Raw genomic sequence first — 19,745 nt, 5'->3', positions numbered from 1 at the left:
CTTTAAACGAAGAAATTAAATTTGGAAAAGAAATATTTTTGATCAGCGGAGGAACGGTGTATTTATCCACGGACATAGAATTTGTAGAAAAAGACAATTATGCCCAAATTCCTAAACAAGAAGTTTTATGACCATGAGAAGACGCTTGCTATAAAAAGTTATCAGATAAAAATTGAACGACATATTCAATCTTTGATTCATTTAAAACAACAAATTGAATTGTTTCAACTACAAAGAAAAATGTATCGATTACAATTAATTGAAAATGTTATTTCAAAATAATAAAATAAAATATGATATATATCAATCAAAATTTTTTCTGTTATCCTTGTTTTTTTTTATGATGGTTTTAATATGTAAAAATTTGAAAAAAAAAAGACAACACTTGAAGAATTTGGAACAACAAAAATCAAATGAATTTCAACATATTGCAATCTTACAAAATTTAATAGAATAAGTTTAATTAAATGAAATATTCAACGCAGTAAATAGTAGATTTTTTTGTTTATATATAATTTGTATTAGCTTTAATGAAATAACTGGAACGTAAATAAATTACCAACCAATATTAGTACAAGCATGTTTGTTAAATTTGTGGTCTAGTCTATTCAAATGTTTTTAATAAAAAATAAAATAAAACAATAAAACATATTATAATTATTTATTAGAGTAGCTTATAATTGTTTCGATATATGGTTGATGACGTCTTTACACTTATTAATTTGATTATTTAGGTTTAATGCCTCGTTTGTAAGTTTTCTTCTTTTTTCTTGTATAACGAGAAGAAACTTATCTTCTTTTTTCTTGAGTTCCTGGAGGGCCCTCTCTATACCCTCCAGATGGTAAAGGTGCTTTTGCTTCTCTACTATCAATCGTTTTCGACAACCTCGCAGGTGTTGTAGAGTTTTCTTCTTCTTCTTCTTCTTCTTCCGTGGAGTCCTGTGATGAACAAGGTGACTCCTCGTTCAACACTTTTTCTTCTAACAAACGTAAATTTTTTCCCCTGGATGGCGTTGGTTTTGGCGATTTTTTCGCATTTAATTTCCTCATCGGAGGTGGCACTGAAGGTACTTGTCCCGCCGTCTTTAAAAAACTATCCAGAGACTCACAACCCTGAAAATTGAACGAAAAGAATTAAAAATTTAAAAATTTTAAATAACCGAAAGTAAGATTGTTAGAGAATTATTTATAATACTCACAGAGAGCAATTCTCCTTCTTCTACCTGGAGAACTTCTAAATCCACTCCACCTGCTTCCTGAAAGCCAAATAAATGTTATTTGTAATGTACTAAAAAATTATAAAATTTATTTACCTGCAGCAAAACATTTTGAAGAATTTTAACAGATTTTTCGTCTTCTTCTTCTGAACAGCTTATGACTGAAAACTAAAAAAAATAGTATTTAAAATAAAATAAATAAATATTGAAATAATTTAACTTACAGCAGGCGATTTTTTCAGGCTTAAATTGAATTTTTTCGCGGGAGTCTCCATTGTTAACTTTGTAAACTGAATGATTTGCAATACAGAAGAGTTCATTTTTATAATAAAGAAAATTGTTGATTCTGCAAAAGTGCCCCACTATAGATACGTATGCAGGAGGTGGAAAGATCATTCGGAAAAATCTGCTGAGCTTGCACATTTTGAAGGACAAGTCAATGCTCGAGAGAATTAGACATATATCAGCTTATTACATCAATGTTAAAGACAGGTCATTGTCGCAGGAACTTGTCAATGCATTTTGTAAGTGCAAGCTTGCATTTTTCATGACCGGGGTCATTGAAACAAGAAGCGTGCATGGGTTTGGGACATACATCTCCAATAAGACATTCAAAAGTCTAAGTCCGAGCTGGTGTGGGAAAGCTGTAACCAATGAAACGCAATGTCACAATAGCAACATCAGCAACTGTAAGTGTACTAAGTAGGAATTGGTTGAAAAATAGTGTGTGGAGATAAACAAGGCGTAAAACGTATTTTGTCAAGTAGGCGGTGATAAATGACTTTAATATAAATCAAATTGTAACACTTTAGAGCAACAGAAATCAAGAAATCTTGAAGCAACATGAGCGACGGTAAGACATTGCTCTTCTGTTTTTAATTATATACAATAATTTTTTTCAGAATTAGTGCAATGCCCGTACGTGAAAGAACACTGGGTCAAGCCAATGAGAATGGCGATCCACAAGTTCAAGTGCAGTCGCCGATGTCAACCTGGACTAACTGCATGGGCGCAACCACCCACATCACCATCTTAGCAACCCCAGCAAAATTCTGCAAGCAGGGGTGGAGTAGGAACAGCAGCAGCAGCAACACCTTTAAATAACATTAAAAAAGAAAAATTGTGGGATGATGATGATGATGGTGATGATTATCTGGGATATCGGCCAGTGTTAAATAGCGACATTATAAGACAGGTCCCACCTTGTCCATCAAGGAGGGAGCGAAAAGAATTCCGCAGACAGGAGCGGTTGCGGATGAGTGCATATTCGTGATATCCTGTAAGTAAAGACTTTTGGAGTAAAACAAAAATATTAATTTTAATGCACTTACAGGGATGATCGAAAAATGGTGCAGTCACACTCCTCCCCCGCATTACTACGTAATGGGCCCGTTCAGCGTTTTTTTTTTTATTTCATAATTTGAAAGTACTTTGCGTAAATAACCGATTCCCAAAAAATTAAATTTTTTCAGCAATTCTTTCACCCTTAAAAAAATCCCAAAAGTGTAGATTTGGGAAACGGGGCGTGGCTAGCCGTGACGTCACACCACGGTACTCGGCGCACTCCATACTGATGTCAGATTTGAGACATTTCAGCATTACTGATTCCAAATTACTGTTGTTTTAAATATCCGAGAGCCTAGCGTATTTTACATTATAATGTGAATTTAAAAAATGCCATACAAAAGATATGTAGTTTCCCAATGTAACTAGAAACACATCGGTAATAGCACCTGATACACAATTTATCAGTCTTCTTCAAAATGAAAAAACAAGAATAACTTGTTAACGAGTTATGCGGCAAAGTGATTTTGTTTCAAATAAAGGCAGTAGACTGTTGTCACATTTTTTTAATACAGTCAGAAGAAGATATTGAAAATTATATGTTCTTAAAAACGAAAAGTGGTAAAATCATAATGAAACCCGACGTTTTACCACATAATATTTGACTGTCAAAAATGCAGATATACAACACTATTGAAAAAACTTTAGTCATTCTTAACGGCACAGGTGAAGTCGTAAATAAGTACATACATTACATAATACTCCTATCATTTTTGTTTCAAAGTTGTCCAAGTATCGGTGACAGTGCATTACAAAAATTGCACTTTTTTTTCGGCAATATAATTTTCTTGTAGCTCGAAAATATCGGGCATCTAATATTTTTAGCACCGTTTTGGATGGCTTCATACCGGTATTTGATCAGACGAGCTTGTATAAAAAGTTATAACTGATAATGTCATTATCGGCACGCTGCCGAATTTATGAAAGTTGATATTGTTTTTCCCATAATGTTTATCCTAAATTCGACGATTTGTACACAATATTATTTAGAACAGGAATTGATTAGTCCAAAAACGAAGGAAACCGTAGCTTCTTTGTAGGTCAAAAAAAGTACGACAATCATGAAAGAATGAGGATTTATGGTGAAATAAGTAAAAATATTTTATAAATCAAAGTATACATGTATTGGATACTAAATGGCATATACCAAAAATAGATTTTGGTAAATAATTTTAAAAACAAATTCCTGAGTGACAAAATTGAGTGACAGATTTACAGTTTCTCAATTTTAGACATAGAAAATTCAAAAATCATTATTTATTATACCGCAATTTTATAACTCATAAAGTGTTAAATACATAGAACATCCTATCAAAAATGTCACTTTCGGAAAAAGAGATTTTTCCGCTCCGGCGCCGCCCTACGTGTATCCCTAAAATATGAATACATACTCTCACTCGATTAGTTTTGTAGGCTTATTTTTATACCCAAAATTTCAAATTCCGATCATTTGTTGTTTTTGAGAAAATCACGTTGAACCATTCCGTATACAAATTAACAATTTTTTAATGTTTTTTTGAAAATTTTTGATAACAAATTGAGAAACTTAAAAAATTGTATTTGTATTTTTATTTATTTTTGTTCTTATACTTCAAGATAATTTTTTTTTTGCATAATTAAATAAAGCAAGTTAAAAAACATTAACTCTAAAAATTTCAACTAATTATCTTAAGCCGTTTAGGTGCTGTGATTTTCGTTCACCCAGAACCATGCGAATTGCCCACTGCCCGCGCTGAATTAACCGTGGTGTGACGTCACACGACATATTCAGAACTTTCAAAATTCCCAGCCGTATAACTCCGGATCTAATTGATGAATGATTTTCAAAATTTCAGGAGGTCTTTAGATCACCTTTTGCTATCGAAACATACAGTTTTTTCTATTAATTTGAAATATGCTAAACGGGCCCATTTAACTTTGTAGCAAACACAATAAAAATTATTGAATATATATTTAGTTTTTTTTTTAAATAGGGGTAGTAGTTTCTCGAGATAAAGCAAATCTTTGAAAATTTACGTAAGAGAAAAGTACTTTTTCACATTTAAACAGGGGTAGTAGAAAAAAATAAACAAAAAAAAATTAAAAAAAAAAATTAAAAAAAATATTTTTTTTATTTTTTTTATTTTTCAAAATTTTCTAAATTTTTTGAAATGGATAAAGAAAAGAGTTTTGAGTTCCATACAATATAAATATATATATATACAATATGCAAAAAAAAAAAAGTGTGTCAGGTTCGGAATCTGAACAAACCGACTAGCGCAACGATGTATTTTGCCAGTTTTTGGTCGGGCGGAAATGGACTTTACCCCACATAAATGCTAATCTTAAACATATTATTTTCTATGTGATTGTATGGGCGCTATATTGAGAAAGATTTTCTCTTTATTTTGATCGCTTTCAATGACACAAAATCGCAACCCCTATGTGTACAAATTGCATTTTTTGACAAACCAGTTACAAAAAAAAACTTTTGACATTACAGCGTCTTTTAAAATCGTCCACTAATCATTCACACAAAATTTCAGATTTTTACCTTCAACAATAATTTAGGGGTAGTTTTTTTAAAATTGTCATGTTGTATATCAAATAACGCAGAATTAAATGTGCATTAAGAAAATATATAACATGTCATAGTTTTTTCAATTCGTTTGGATTTTATTCAAGATTTAACAAATTTTTTTTCGATTTTTGGGGTGGTCGAATAAAATCAAAATTTTCTTTCCACATTTTGATGGTACTTTTCAAGGCGCATCTTTTTTGTCATAGATTCAAATTGTGTCAGAAGTATCGTTTCCGAGATATTGCTCTTCAAACTTCAAAAATTCAAAATTGTATTTAGCTGTAACTTGACGCGATATGACCAAAACCCAATTCTTTTTCTATAAATCAATTATACTTCACAAAACGCTAATTTTTTATTCGACCTCCACGAAAACTAGCATTGTAAATCGTTTTAAAAAAGTCAAAACTACAATTCGACCTCCAAGTAGGTAGACTGGGTACGGTTGTAACAGGGTACGGTTGTAACAATTCGAGTCTCATCGAGACTATGCGAAGTAGACGCGGGCTACAAGTGGAGGGATTCGAGGAAACAAGTTCCAACATGATTCCCAATGTTCCGTCACATTTCGCGCAGTAATTACGCTTACAGGGAGGCCTATTGTGTTTTGTCAACCAAAAGTAAGTATTTTAAGCGAATTTTTTTATGATATAACTTAAATATTAATATAATTATTGTCGTTCAAAACGTGCTTATGTAGTAGTCGTATTTTAGAGATTCGAATAAGCTGATTTGTTTTTGAATAGGTTATGCTATCTCGTGCTAGTGACAATTTTATTATCAAAATGGGGGGTGGGGACGGTTGTAACGACTTTTATGGGGACGGTAGTAACATTAATTTTATAATACCTATTTGTGTTTTGTAGATGCCTAGAAAACGAATAAAAAAGACTTCGAGAGGCGAAAGCGACATACTGCTGTACAAGATCGCTTATGATGAAGTTAAATTAGGGACTTCTTTAAGGCAGGCTGCAGAAAAGTACGGCGTTAACTATGTATCTCTTTTGAGATACAAGCGAAAAAGGGATGCAGCAAATGAAAATGACCAGGAACAGATGAAAAAAGTCAAAATGGGGTATGTAGCTCATAACAGAGTTTTTGACGAAGACCAAGAACGGCAATTAGCGAAGTACCTGATTCGTTGCGCGGATATATATTTTGGTCTTTCCACAAAAGAGGTTAGAAAGTTGGCCTTTGAGCTTACCGTAAAATACAATTTAAACGCTCCTTCCACTTGGCTGAAAAATTAAATGGCTGGAGAAGAGTGGTTTCGTTCGTTCATGAAGAGAAATCCCGAACTATCTGTGCGCGCTGCTCAAGCTACAAGCCTGTCTCAAGCGACAAGTTTCAATCAAAATAATGTCAATGCGTTTGATGACAATCTTCAGATCGTTATGGATCGCCACCACTTTGAACCTCAAAACATATATAATGTCGACGAAACCGGTGTTACTACAGTACAGAAGCCCGACAAAGTTGTTGCAAGACGTGGCACAAGGCAAGTGGGCGCACTAACTTCTGCTGAACGAGGAACTTTGATCACACTAGCATTTGCAGCTAACGCATTGGGCAACGCCATTCCACCTGTTTGTATTTCCTCGAGTCAGATACAAAGAGCATTTCATTAGAGACGGGCCAGTGGGATCAATCGGTGCTGGTAATCCATCAGGATGGATGCAAGATGAATCGTTTCTTGTATTTCTTAAACATTTTCAAAAGCATACGAATGCCTCTCTGTCGCATAAGGTATTATTGGTGCTGGACAATCATTCGTCACATATACATATCAACTCCTTAGATTTTTGCAAGGAAAATGGAATAAAATTACTATCATTTCCGCCCCACTGCTCGCATAAACTGCAGCCATTGGATAGATCAGTTTATGGGCCTTTCAAAAAAGCTATTAATACTGCCTGCGATGCTTGGATGCGAAACCATCCAGGCAAAACCATGACTATTTACGACATACCGAGTATTATAACCACCGCAATGCCACTTGCTCTTACTCAGGCGAATATCCAGGCCGGATTTCGAAAGACAGGGATCTTCCCATTCAACCGCGATTTGTTCCAAGAAACTGATTTTGCACCATCGTTTGTGACAGACAGGCCTAATCCAAATGCTGCTAAAGAGGTGGCTACTTCTAACCAACATAACATGAGACTTGGATCTGATGATGGAACTCCATCGTCATCACGTTCGTTGTTGAATGAGGATCCACCTTCATCTAGAGCCAATCCTGAAAATGTAGCATTGATTGACAGTCAAAGGCCTACAACATTGAAAATCGCCGAGCTCCAAAAGTCTCAAGCTGTTGCAGTAAATATGGAACCAGGCATCTCTCTTGCAGTTGTTGTGCGTCAGCAATCAGAACCTCTTCCGTCTACAAGCAACCAGCCTGTGTTCTCGCCTGAGGCATTACGACCCTACCCTAAAGCTCCTCCTAGGAAAGTAGGAAACAGAGGTCGAAAAACCAAAAAGTCTGCGATCTACACAGATTCTCCTGAAAAGGAAGCTGTTAGAAAAGAGTATGAAGAGCGACAGAAGCGGTTAAAAAATAAACAAACGAAGAAAAAAATACATGAACCATCTACTGAAAAGACAAAGACAGGCAAAGGGAAAGGTAAACTAAAGAAAAAGAAGACTGATACACCACCAGAATCACCATAAGAAGAATATTATTGCCTTCTTTGCCTAGAGACGTATTCAGCGAGTCGATCTGGAGACACTTGGATGATCTCACCTAGCCTGTACTGATGGGATTAGATATTATACATGCCATAACTGCGATGAGTCTGATTAAATATAAGGAAAAAATATTTTATTTAATTTAGATTTTATTGATTAGTTTTGTTTAATTATTACTTGGAGATTATTTTTATTTGACAAGTCTGATTATAAAAGTACTAGAGTAAAACAGTCTAAAAAAGAAATATTACTTCTGTTAATTTATTTTAGTTTATTAGTTCTAATAATCATCTAAAAAGACTCTTTAAATGTTCCTTAAATATTCTTATTTTGTGTTAAGTACATTTAGGTATTTTTTATAAATAAAACTGATTCTAAATGTGTGATTTACATATTATTTTTGAGTGTTACAACTGTCCCCCATTAGTGTTACAACCGCCCCTGGTATGGGGTCGATTGTAACAATCGCACATACTCATTAAAATGACATATTCCTGCCATAATGTTTTAGTTGAGCTACTGATTTTCACATTAATTTAAAGACAAGTGGCTATGCATTTATTTTAAAGGCTTTGATCGTTGCTTACAGCTGTAATAGCTGTGCTGTGGGCAATTAAAGAAAAATTGTTACAACCGTACCCAGTCTACCCTATGAACATTCAAGATAAGCCTTCCAAAAACAAATTCATTTCACTTATTGAACAGCAGAACACAGCGCGACCGAATGCAGGATTTGATGACACAATTAGTTAACAACGTCAAAGACAACAAGAACTAAAAATAAAAAGTAATTTGTCTTAAAGTACGATCTGATTTTCAAGTGGGAATGTGGTTTTTGGTTAATATTTATCTTGAATCTTTAAAATTTATATAAGTTACACATCTTAGATATTGCAATACAATTCTTGAGAAATTCTGTTTCGTTTCATTTTCCCCACTTGAGTGTCATTTCCAAAAGATGTCTACATTCAGGACAACAAAGTTTTTTAAATTTCGACCAGATAAAACCACCTGCCGAACAATATGAAATTGATTTGGACAGTTTAAAAGCAGAACTTATAATTTTACCAAAGACGATAGAACAATTAAAAAAAGACAAAAGCGCGAATATCACAAACATTATGCAGTCGATTGATTTATTCGAAATTTACAAAACTGTTTTTAATGAAACTTATAAACTCTGTGTGATAGCTGTTACGATTCCCGTGTCAAATGCTGGTTGCAAACGGTCAATTTCGTGTCAGCGAAGACTTAAAACTTACATTAGGAATAGAATCAATGATGAAAGACTAACTCGATTTGGCAATAATGAACTTTGACGAAGCACATGGCAACAGGCGTATTATTTTACATTAGGGAAGTTTAATTTTTATTGGAACTGATAAAGCGCTAATGTTTACAATTACTCTCCCTTAACACGGTAAAATGGAATCGGTCTTAAGTCGGGTTGCTCACCATGTTGGAACTAATTTTCTTCCAGTTTATTTCAGTGTACTTAAAACAAATCATTTTTAAAAACTTCAATTTGGTCGATGACAAATTTCACGTCAAAAGTTTTATGACAATTCCCTAGACGTCTGCATCTCTTTCTATTCATTGTATTCTACACTATGTATATCTCTTTAATTTTTTAAACACAAAGACAGTTGTCTGTACCTTATAAAAGAGAAATTTTCATCTAGTGACCTTAAAAGTAGCAAAATGTAGGTAACTACAGGAACCTGTTTTGTCGATTTAGACACAAGCGACGCGCATGTCAATAATTTGTCATGAGAATTTCTTAAAACAGTTTTTTTAACTTGTTCAGCGCGAAATTTTGTGGATTTACTTAAGTGTTTGGTTTACAAACGGGTTTGTTCATTCAAGTTTAGAGTTCTTTTCAGAACTATTCGCAATCTTGTTTTTAGTTGTGGTAAGTTTCAATGAAAAAATGCAATTATCGTTGTTGGAATGTATGCACATACAACAATTTGTAATATTTTCCAGATAATTTTGCATATTATGACCACTATGGACGAGACAAAAAGTGTCATCTAGAAATATAAATGTTGTGTTCCGGGATGTATTTATCGAATTGAAAAAAGGCATCGGTTCCCAAAAGATGCCAAGTTATTGAAGCAATGGGTGGCTGCAGTCAGAAATTTAGTTTTAGAAGGCCTTACCTGTCGATCATACTTTGTTTGCAATAAACATTTTAGTGAAGAGTATCTTGTTCCGGGTACAAAACGTGGTCTCCGGAAAGATGCAGTGCCAACACTATTTTTGCCAGGTAAAGAACAAAGACAAGTACTATTTGAACAAGGATTTATAATCTTTGAATTGTAGTTCCTATCACTATTCAAGTGAGCTTGCCATTAAGCCCATTATGTAGTTTAACCACTAAATCACCAAATGCTTTTGAAGGTAGAGGTGTTTCAACTTTTGTTAGTAACTAATTTCCAAACCTTTTAGAGAACAATAAGACCATCCATGTTATCGCATCTGAACCGCAGCCTTCAACATCTGGAATCAATTTGCTAAATTTTGTAGAAAGCAATTCAGCCGTTTAAAAAACAAAAAATTTTGAGATTGACGAATGCAATGCATTTTGCAAAAACTTTTTATACTATTTTTCCTAATTTGTTAGTGTAACAGAGCTATTTCGATACGGAATGCTATAATAGGCTTATTTCCGTAACAACGTGGGAATGTTTAAAATACAAATTAGGAAAATAGTATATTAAAGAACGTGTTTTATAATGGCCAATTTGGTGCACAATTTCCCGGTGTAGAAAACGAGCCGTAGGCGAGTTTTGTATGAAACGAGTGCACCAATGCCATTATTAAACAAGTCCTTTATACATTTTTTTCGAATTTGCACCCTTTTTTAATAAAAAATTGAAATTTTACAATTCTGAGTTTTCGAGTTACACGATTGGTAATGGTTTTGTAACCACGACTTGCCAGTTGATTTTCAAATTCAATGTAAAATTTGACATTTATTGAGTCACTGTCACTGAATTTTAACCTAACGTCACAACCTGTATTCACAACTATTGTATTTAGGTACATATATTGTTGGCCGCAAAGGACAATTCAATTATATTGATACATTTTTTACTCACGCACCAATTTATTAAACAAGAATCGTAAAATCTGTAATGGTGAAATTGACCAAGAACTTGACGGAAAACAGGTGACAGCCAAACTAGTTAGTTCTGCAAACTCTTTAAAAACAAAATTTCCTACTTTGAATTCTCTTATTAGTAATAATAATTAATACCTATAAACGATTTCAAATTGAGTACTCTAATGGACCTATTAAAGCGGCAAATTCGAAAAATATTATTTCGGAGTATTTTTTAAGCGAGTACGTCGATTTCATGTACAAAAATAAAATTTTATGTATAATGATTATAGACGCCCAATCAAAATAAACTTTTAATGTGGCGTTACTGTATGTTTAATACAGACACTCTATTATATTTTGGTAATGACATATACCTTAAGAAAACACTTTTGTTTTGTATTACCTGAATAATGTTGTTTCACTTGTATTAACGTGATGATCATCACATTATATAATATCACTATTATTATTAATTACAATTAAATAATAGATAAGATTAGGTAAATAAATAAAAGTCCCCAAGTTTGGCCAATTATTTACACCCTGTAAATGAAGCCATTTAGATGTTTATTATGATGCAGATTCGAACATGGCACATCAATCCTCGTGACCGAAGATTCACGCTAAATGAAAAACTTTTAGCGCTTTCTCTGTTAACTGAGGACGACTGAGTGTCAAAATTTATTTGATAAAAAAGTGAAAGAAATAATAAAATCGCCTGTAGTATTTAGTAGGGCAACGCAGAGCACGTGCCATGTGGAGATAGGGAAGGAGACCCTATTCGGATTGGCAAAGGGGCAGAGTGCCAGTATTACACTCTACCCACCGAGGAATTTTAGCGAAGGAGAAAAGAGATTAAATTAAGGTGAGCAGACAGACACAAAAAAGGGGGATGAACGAGAAACTTTTTTTTGACAAAAAATAAATGAAGGAAGTTTTAAATTTTATTTGGGTTGGAAGATATGGGTAACGCGCTTAATGAAACACCTGATTGAAAGGTGAAGGTCGGCTAGATAACAACAATGTCATGTTCGTATTCTTGTTGTCAGTTTTAGAGTAAGATAATCCATGTAAACGTCAGAGTAATTTGTAATTAGCTTGGAAGGTTAGATTAGTAGTTAAATCTATTAGTTTGTAATTGTTGTCTTTTGTTCGTCCCCATCACCGATGGACCGTCCGAGATGTCACGACAAGACCAGACTGTCCTAGTGGTGGCTAGAGGGAACATCAGACTTCCAGGAGTACCACAGAGTACCACCAAAGAACCGGAAGGCAAAGTGGAGGCAGAGTGACCACTCAGCGGAACCGACAAAAAACTGCGTCATCTGGAAGGGACGGCTTCAGGTTATTTCTACGTAAGTTCACACATATGGTGCCGAAGGAGTGGCGAGAACAACGAGATCGACCATTCTTTTTCCCTGTTTACTTAACCTCACCCTTATTGAGAATCCTGTAACTAAGCAACTTTCCTGAAAACCTAAGCAGATCCTCCTGAGTAAGAGTTCCTAAATGGTCAAGGAGAACGTACAACCCAAGAGAAACCCAAGAGGCGAAGTTTGCCATCGGGAAGAGTACGAAGGAGGATACAAAATTCAACCACCTACTGACCGTTCTTCCCCCTGAAGTCGCTTGTGAGGTGTGTGATGTCATTACGACACCAAATGAGACCACTCCCTATACCACTTTAAAAAAGGCAATCATCCAGAGAATTTCGTTATCAGAAACAACTGTTGCGACAAATGCAAAATCTAGGGCATGACAGTGGCTGTGTGAGCCAAACGGCTCTACGAGAACTATTTTTGCAGCAGATGCCAGCGAATATTCAACCTATATTAATTTCTCTGGCCGACAACAGTCTTGAAAAGATTGCCGAGGTAGCTGACAAGATTTTGGAATCGACGCCGCCAATGGGGATAGCTGCCGTCAAAGAAGAAGTTCCGGAAGACAATAGTTGGTTGTATAACTATTTTTTAACTATTAACTTCCTTAACTACAAAATAATAAAAAGATTTTTTTTGAAAATAAACAAAATAAAACAACTAAAGAATATTTAATACAGTCCACTTCATCAAATCAACAAAAACGCTTTTGCGCAAAATGTCCTTTAGGTAACAAATTATTGCACAGAAATCGCTAATTTTAGCATTAACCTTTTCCTCTTCAGTCCATCATATCTCGAAAAATTAAATTGACCTATGGCATTGTCCGATGATACAGTTTCACGATGGTGCGCGACTTTCCGAACATACTGTACATATCGTCGCTGTTAAAACATAGGATCGCATCTATATTTTTCATATTTTCGAGGAGAACACCATGTTAGAATCTCTGATCGGGTTGTACCCCCTTCCACACTAGTGCGGGTAGTCACCATCCCCTTGACGGCAGTAGAAAGATTTCAAACAAACAAAACCATCGTAACTGCGCAGAGAGCCTAAGCATGGGTTTAAAGTTGTTACTTCTCAAAAGTTCTGTTAGAACTATTCGTCAAAATAATCTAAAAGACAATAAAGTAGTATTTCAAATAGATTTCGCCAAAAATTACTCGTTGGTGTCTCAGGACGAAAAACTGTACGCAGTAAAGCTTCATTTGCCATAATTAGCGACGATTTATCGCATAATAAATACTTGGTGTACGCTTTTTTTAAAAACAATATGGGACATTGGAATGGGACATTTTTATAAAGATACGTTGGCCAATTTATGTTTCTTTCAAAAAGATTTCGGAATAACATCCAGTGAATGGAACTTTTTTGCCAGTTTTCATGGTAAAGGAGCCGTGGATGCTATTGGAGGCTTAGTTAAGCGATGTGTTTGGGTTAAAAGCCGAAGAGCCTGATGTGAACCCTGCTAACTTTTTAAGTGTGCCCAAAGAAAACTGCAAAATGTAAACGTAATATTCATCAGTGCTGAGGAAGTTAAGAAGATAGATGGAAAAAGGTGTTACAAATTGAAAAAATTCGACAAAAATATCATTTTCAACACCTAAATAACACAGAAATATTGACTAAGCGTGTTACAGAAAGTGTTAATTTTAATATTTGTCGTGTTTTTAAATAGTTCGTTGAAATAAATAAAATCGATTTTTTTGTCCCGTCCGTTATAAACATTAGCGTTGAAAAAACGATCCCTTAACAAATATTAAATAAAACATTGTGTTAAATTATTACTCAATCTTGGTTCAATCCAACCATATCACATTCGTAGGTAATGTTCACAATACTTCGCAGAAAATTTTGATTAAAATTGTTACAACTTTCAAAGTAGGTCATACCCTGTCCCGTCCGTTATCATTTTTCAAAAAATTTTTACTCTTGACAGCTGTAGCATGATCATCATTTATAGGTCAATTATGAAAGTGTTGAGGGTCAATTAACATGGGCGTATTTTCTTTACTTTATTATAAAAATAATACTCTTAAGATGGACAAAACTAACAAATAATTTTTGTCCGAATGTCCCGTCCGTTATCATCGAATGGCTGACGTTGTAAATTTTGTAATTTTTTACATTTATATGCATTGTAAATATGTAGATTATTTTGAGATTCACATTCAGACTAGATTTTAAAGAAAAGACTTTATGGACTCAATTTACAAGAGTCGGTACGGCAGACGTGCTTCTCAGCGCACCAAAAATCTTTAATGAGAGAAACGCTCGATTAAATAATTCCCTGACTTCCCAAGTCCCAAGCATACATGAAAATTAAAATTCATGTCGGGTGACTCCGCCCATTCAACACAAATTAATTTTCAAACACGTTGAGACTCGCAAGAAATTTTGTATTGTACTACACAATTTTGTTATTTTTTTCTATTTCAGTATGTCGACGAAAACGGACTTCAGATCGAAGTCTCTGGTCCATTACCGATCTTGAAAACGCAAGACAGCGTGTTAATGGCGGCGAATCAATAAGGAGCGTAGCCCATTCGCTAGAACTTAATGAAGCCACTTTTCGTAAGAGACTTAAAAGAGCTACACCAGCTACGTCTCTTAGGAGAAATGACACTATTTTTTCATCGGAGATGGAGGAAGAACTATGTGACTATATTAAAAAAATTGATGAAATGTTTTATGGGCTAACTCCAAAAGGACTTAGGGAACTAGCATTTCAATTTGCAGAAAAAAACAACATACCGCATCGTTTTAATGCAGAGAAAAAAATGTCTGGTAAAGAGTGGCTACAAGGTTTTCGTAAAAGACATCCAGATTTGTCTTTGAGGCAACCTACCTCAACGAGTATTGCTCCAGCCATAGGCTTTAACAAGCCTCAATGCGACCGTTTCTTTAAAAATCAGTCTGACCTCATGGATGTCTACAATTTCCCGCCCCATGCTATATTTAATATGGACGAAACAGGGATATTTACAGTTCCTAATAAACCACCGAAAGTAATATCTACCAAAGGGAAACGATGTGTGAATAAAATTTCAAGCGCTGAAAGAGAAACCAACGTGACTATAGTGTGTGCGATGAGCGCTAGTGGATACTATGAAAGAATGAAAACTGAACTTTTGGATGGCGCTCCACCTTCTGCCATTGGCATGGTATCTGATTCCAGTTTCATTAACAGTGACATCTTTCCGGACTGGCTCTTCCATTTTAAAGATCATCTAAAACCATCTGCCAAAAACCCTGTTCTACTCATTTTGGATAATCATACGTCACATTGCTCTTTAAAGGCTGTGAACTTTTTCCGTGACAATCACATATATGCATTAACATTCACCTCCTCATAGCAGCCACCGAACTCAGGCCTTGGATTGCTGTTTTTTCAATAGCTTAAAAAAATTCTACGCCAGCGAATGTGAAATATGGCACAAAAATCACCCAAGTCTCGCTTTTATACCTTATCAACTAGCCTCCACACTTACACCTGCCTATTTTAAGGCTGCTACTTTGTCTGATGCTGTGGAAGGCTTTAAATTTACAGGCATATATCCCTACAATCCGAATGTATTTAAGGAAGAAAATTTTTTATGCAATGACCACAACCTGACATGGCTTCTACTGCACCACCCACGCCTTTGCCAGCTCCAAACTCTAATGGTGTTACAATCAATGATACAAATATAGCTGAAAACATCGAAGACGCATCGACAACGTTGCCTCCTATACCAGCTATGCATACTTCGATGAAAATTTTTATTTTTTTTTTATTTTTGGCCATAAATCGTAAACTATTTGTACGATAGATCTCAAATTTAGTCACTAGGTAGACTTCGAGCTCCTCTTTCGACTGATGTAAATTCAAAGCTATTAAACGTCGTTTTCATTTTGAAAACATTGATTAAAAATCACCCTACAATGACGTTTCCAAAACAGTTTTTGGCCAATACCTCGTTTATTTATTAAGCATACTCAACAAATTTAGGTCTCATTTTACCCAGAATGTCACGCTGAATCCAAAAACATGAGAATTTTTAAATTTTCGTCAACAAATAACTGAGTTATGGCCGTTTGAATTTTTGGGTTGTCGCCAGAGGGCCAAATTTTTGAAGGTTCAAAACAATTCGTGCTCGATATCTCGGAAACTATTTCAGATATTGAGATGCGGTTTGCGCCATCGTTTTTCTCGCGATTTTTTACATAAGAAATAGTTTATGACTAAAACTATGCCAAACTTCTGATATCGACATCTCGCTTATTTTTTAGAGTTAACTTGAGATATTATACATCAGTGTACGCAGATTGCAAATCTGGGATTTAAATTTAGTGTCTTTATGATGTCATGGCTTTGGTAGTATCAGAGAAGGATTAACACGTAAAACTGTTTGGTTTGTTTTAGGACGGGCGAAGGTTTGCCAAAGGACTAGCACCTCAGCTCTTGGATTGCCATCAAATGGAATTTACAAGTTATTGTAATCAGTTAGAATTAGAGCAATAATCAATTACCATTAATTAAAAATGGATGGTTTCGTCCATTTCAGATTGTTTGCCTCGTCTTTTTTAGGTAAGCTAACAAACATGTTCTTAATGAAACTTTTTCACACTTTTTGCAAGAAGGAGGGAGGTTCTTGCAGAACTTTGTTAAGAAAAACATTAAGAAACTGTTACTTATAAACGTTGCGTCATGTTTTTTATAATCTAACTAATCGTTTTCTTTCAGAGAGAAAAAAAGATAGACTGACTGCAAAAAGTTGTAGAAATTAAAGAAGGCCAGCGTAACCTGCACAAAGTCGAGTCAGTGTACCCAAGTGCCAAAGTCTAAAGCAGTGTTTTTCAATCTTTTTGATTTCGCGACCCCTTTACAGATTGAAAAATTCTTGCGACCCCCTTGTTCCATAGAAAGAGAAAGAAATTATAAAATTTAATTAAAAGACTACGTTAATGATTTTGCATGCCTCGAGCCCGAAGCGTGTAGTTTTAACTGCAGCTCATTCTGATGGGGACGCATGCGCAAATTGATTTCATATGTATCAGCTTTAAGAATGTGAACTCGCCTTTAAGTGATAATTTCTGTTGGGAATCCCCCGCAAGTACACGTACGCGGCGCGGCGTCCCGTGCGTACCACTGCGACGTTGCCACACCGTATTGTTGTTGCGGCGACAGGACGCGCCGCTGCCCGCATATTTCTTTTGTTTCAACTGTCTCACTCAGTTAAGCGCGTACGTGCGTTATTCTTTTGTTTTTTCTAATATGGATAAGTTTCTTAAAAGGCCTGCACTATCTGATACGAGTGTCAATACCGGTGGTGGTGAATCAAACCCGAAAAAAAAAAGACATTACGATGACAGCTATTTGAAATACGGGTTCACAGTCATAAATAATAAACCTCAATGTGTAATTTGCGGTGATGTTTTATCACGTGAGAGTATGAAACCGTCAAAGCTTATGCGGCATCTCACAACCAAGCATAGAAGCTGATAAGCCGTTGGATTTCTTCGAACGAAAGTTGAAAGCTCTTAGTCAGCAGCAAAATACTATGATTCAGGTATTAAAATAGTGTTTTCCTAGTCTCCACAAAGTGTTGTTAAGCCATAAGCTCAAGTCAAGGCTATTCACTTTTATATTGTTTGGTATATTTTCAGGCATCCGGTGTCAATGAGTCAGCATTATTAGCTAGCTACAAAGTCGCTTATCGAGTTGCTAAAGCAGGGAAACCACATACAATTGCCGAAAATCTTATTTTGCCAGCAGCACTAGATATGGTTGAAATTATGGTCAGTAAGCAGGAGGCAAACAAGTTAAAAAACATACCACTTTCTGATAATACTATTTCACGCAGAATAAACGATATGGTCAATGATATTCAAGAACAAGTAGTCGAAAAATTAAAGAACAGCCAACATTTTGCTTTGCAGTTTGATGAATCTACAGATGTTTCAGATTGTGCTCAGTTTGTAGTATTTGTGCGCTTTGAAGCAGACGAGAGTATCATGGAAGAAATCTTATTTTGCAAAGCACTTCCTGCCAACACTTCTGGCCAGTGTTTGTACGATATGTTTTTACAAAGCACTAGCGACTACGATATTGACTGGAAAAAATGTATCGCTATCTGTAGCGATGGCGCGAAAGCTATGACTGGCAAAAATAGCGGACTCGTTGCGAAATTAAAATCAATAATGCCAAACACATCCTGGACACACTGTTTTCTTCATCGACAGGCTCTAGCTGCTAAGGTAGTACCTTCTGATTTAAATGACGTGCTCAAGGAGGTAATAAAAATTGTAAATTCTATCAAAGGTAAAGCCTTGCAAACCCGGCTATTCAGAATCGTTTGTGAAGATATGGGCTCGCTTCATCAAAATCTTCTTTATCATACAGAGGTCAGATGGTTATCCAAAGGAAAGGTTTTTACAAGAGTTCTAGAACTGAGAGCTGAATTGTTAATGTTCTTACAAGATACAAAATCTGAACATGCTAGTCGTTTTTGTGACCCTATTTGGCTCTTGAAATTAGCATTTTTGGCAGATCTTTTTAGCCACCTTAATAGTTTGAACAACAACCTCCAAGGTCGAGAAGAAAATATTTTAACAGCCAAAGATAAAGTCAAAGCATTTCACGCAAAACTTCGCTTGTGGTCATCCTCTTTGCAAAACAATATATTTGAGTCTTTTCCATGTGTTCAGAAGATTATTGAAGAAAACACATCAGACCAAAGTCTTGTAATAAGTGCTCACATTCCTTGCATGATACAGAGCTTGCATAATTTACAAGACAAACTTTTGACATACTTTCCAGACTTGCACTCTGAAGCTGACAATGGGCGAAGATGGATTTTAAACCTTTTTTTGGACAAATCAGTAGATCTCGCTGATGTCACCACAAATATGAAAGAATGCCTTCTAGATTTAGCTGCCGATAGCATGCTTAAAATGGAATTTTATTCGCAAAGTGTCGACGTATTTTGGATGAAAAGAAAACACGAATATCCAGAGCTGGCAAGGGAAGCTCTAAAATTATTAGTGCCATTCGCCACTTCATATTTGTGTGAACTGACATTTTCTGCCATGGTAGACATTAAAACTAAAAAAAGAAATAGACTGCAATTAGAAAAGGATTTAATTGTTAACGTTTCGAAAATAGTACCACGATTTGATAAATTTTTAAAAAATAAACAAGCGCATTCTTCTCACTAAAATTGTGTTTATATTGTAGTGTTAGACCTTGCCTTTTTCTTTCAATCGGCGACCCCCCGAGTAAGGCTTCGCGACCCCCCTAGGGGTCGCGACCCACAGATTGAAAAACACTGGTCTAAAGGAAATGCGAGATGCCAATTCTTCATATTTTAACAGGGTGAGTTTAAAGAATCATTTTAGGTTGTGTTGCTAAAATTTGCATGCCGCATGTTCAAGACGCATAGTTCTTACTAATTAAAACTTAT

General features: G+C 35.2%; 3 protein-coding genes, 1 long non-coding RNA gene and 1 pseudogene across 4 annotated transcripts; 4 read left to right on the top strand and 1 right to left on the bottom strand.

Moving 5' to 3' along the window:
* Positions 1 to 748: 748 nt before the first annotated feature.
* On the bottom strand, positions 749 to 1,492 carry LOC148170652 (uncharacterized). Its single transcript, XM_088042208.1, has 5 exons — positions 1,462 to 1,492; positions 1,344 to 1,378; positions 1,290 to 1,313; positions 1,200 to 1,256; positions 749 to 1,113 (listed from the first exon to the last, which is right to left on the bottom strand). The coding sequence occupies exons 1-5, from the start codon at positions 1,490 to 1,492 to the stop codon at positions 790 to 792; spliced, it is 471 nt and encodes a 156-aa protein (XP_087898334.1). The 3' UTR covers positions 749 to 789.
* A 48-nt stretch (positions 1,493 to 1,540) lies between these two features.
* Positions 1,541 to 2,363, top strand: LOC148170651 (uncharacterized). Its single transcript, XR_015770437.1, has 2 exons — positions 1,541 to 2,070; positions 2,120 to 2,363. It is a non-coding gene; the product is annotated as an uncharacterized LOC148170651 (long non-coding RNA).
* Positions 2,364 to 5,987: 3,624 nt separating this feature from the next.
* Positions 5,988 to 6,749, top strand: LOC148170650 (uncharacterized; annotated as a pseudogene).
* A 7,882-nt stretch (positions 6,750 to 14,631) lies between these two features.
* LOC148170649 (uncharacterized) lies at positions 14,632 to 15,778 on the top strand. Its single transcript, XM_088042207.1, has 4 exons — positions 14,632 to 14,677; positions 14,740 to 15,602; positions 15,657 to 15,672; positions 15,720 to 15,778. The coding sequence occupies exons 1-4, from the start codon at positions 14,632 to 14,634 to the stop codon at positions 15,776 to 15,778; spliced, it is 984 nt and encodes a 327-aa protein (XP_087898333.1).
* A 1,524-nt stretch (positions 15,779 to 17,302) lies between these two features.
* On the top strand, positions 17,303 to 19,500 carry LOC148170648 (protein FAM200A-like). Its single transcript, XM_088042206.1, has 3 exons — positions 17,303 to 17,726; positions 17,779 to 17,852; positions 17,950 to 19,500. Exons 1-3 carry the CDS (start codon positions 17,303 to 17,305, stop codon positions 19,498 to 19,500), a joined length of 2,049 nt encoding a protein of 682 aa, XP_087898332.1.
* Positions 19,501 to 19,745: the final 245 nt, after the last annotated feature.

The sequence above is a fragment of the Gnatocerus cornutus genome, chromosome 7 (assembly GCF_029298725.1).
Source record: "Gnatocerus cornutus isolate USDA-ARS CGAHR chromosome 7, icGnaCorn1.1, whole genome shotgun sequence".
Taxonomy (NCBI): Eukaryota; Metazoa; Arthropoda; class Insecta; order Coleoptera; family Tenebrionidae; genus Gnatocerus; species Gnatocerus cornutus.
This window is presented reverse-complemented; position numbering and strand designations above follow the sequence as displayed.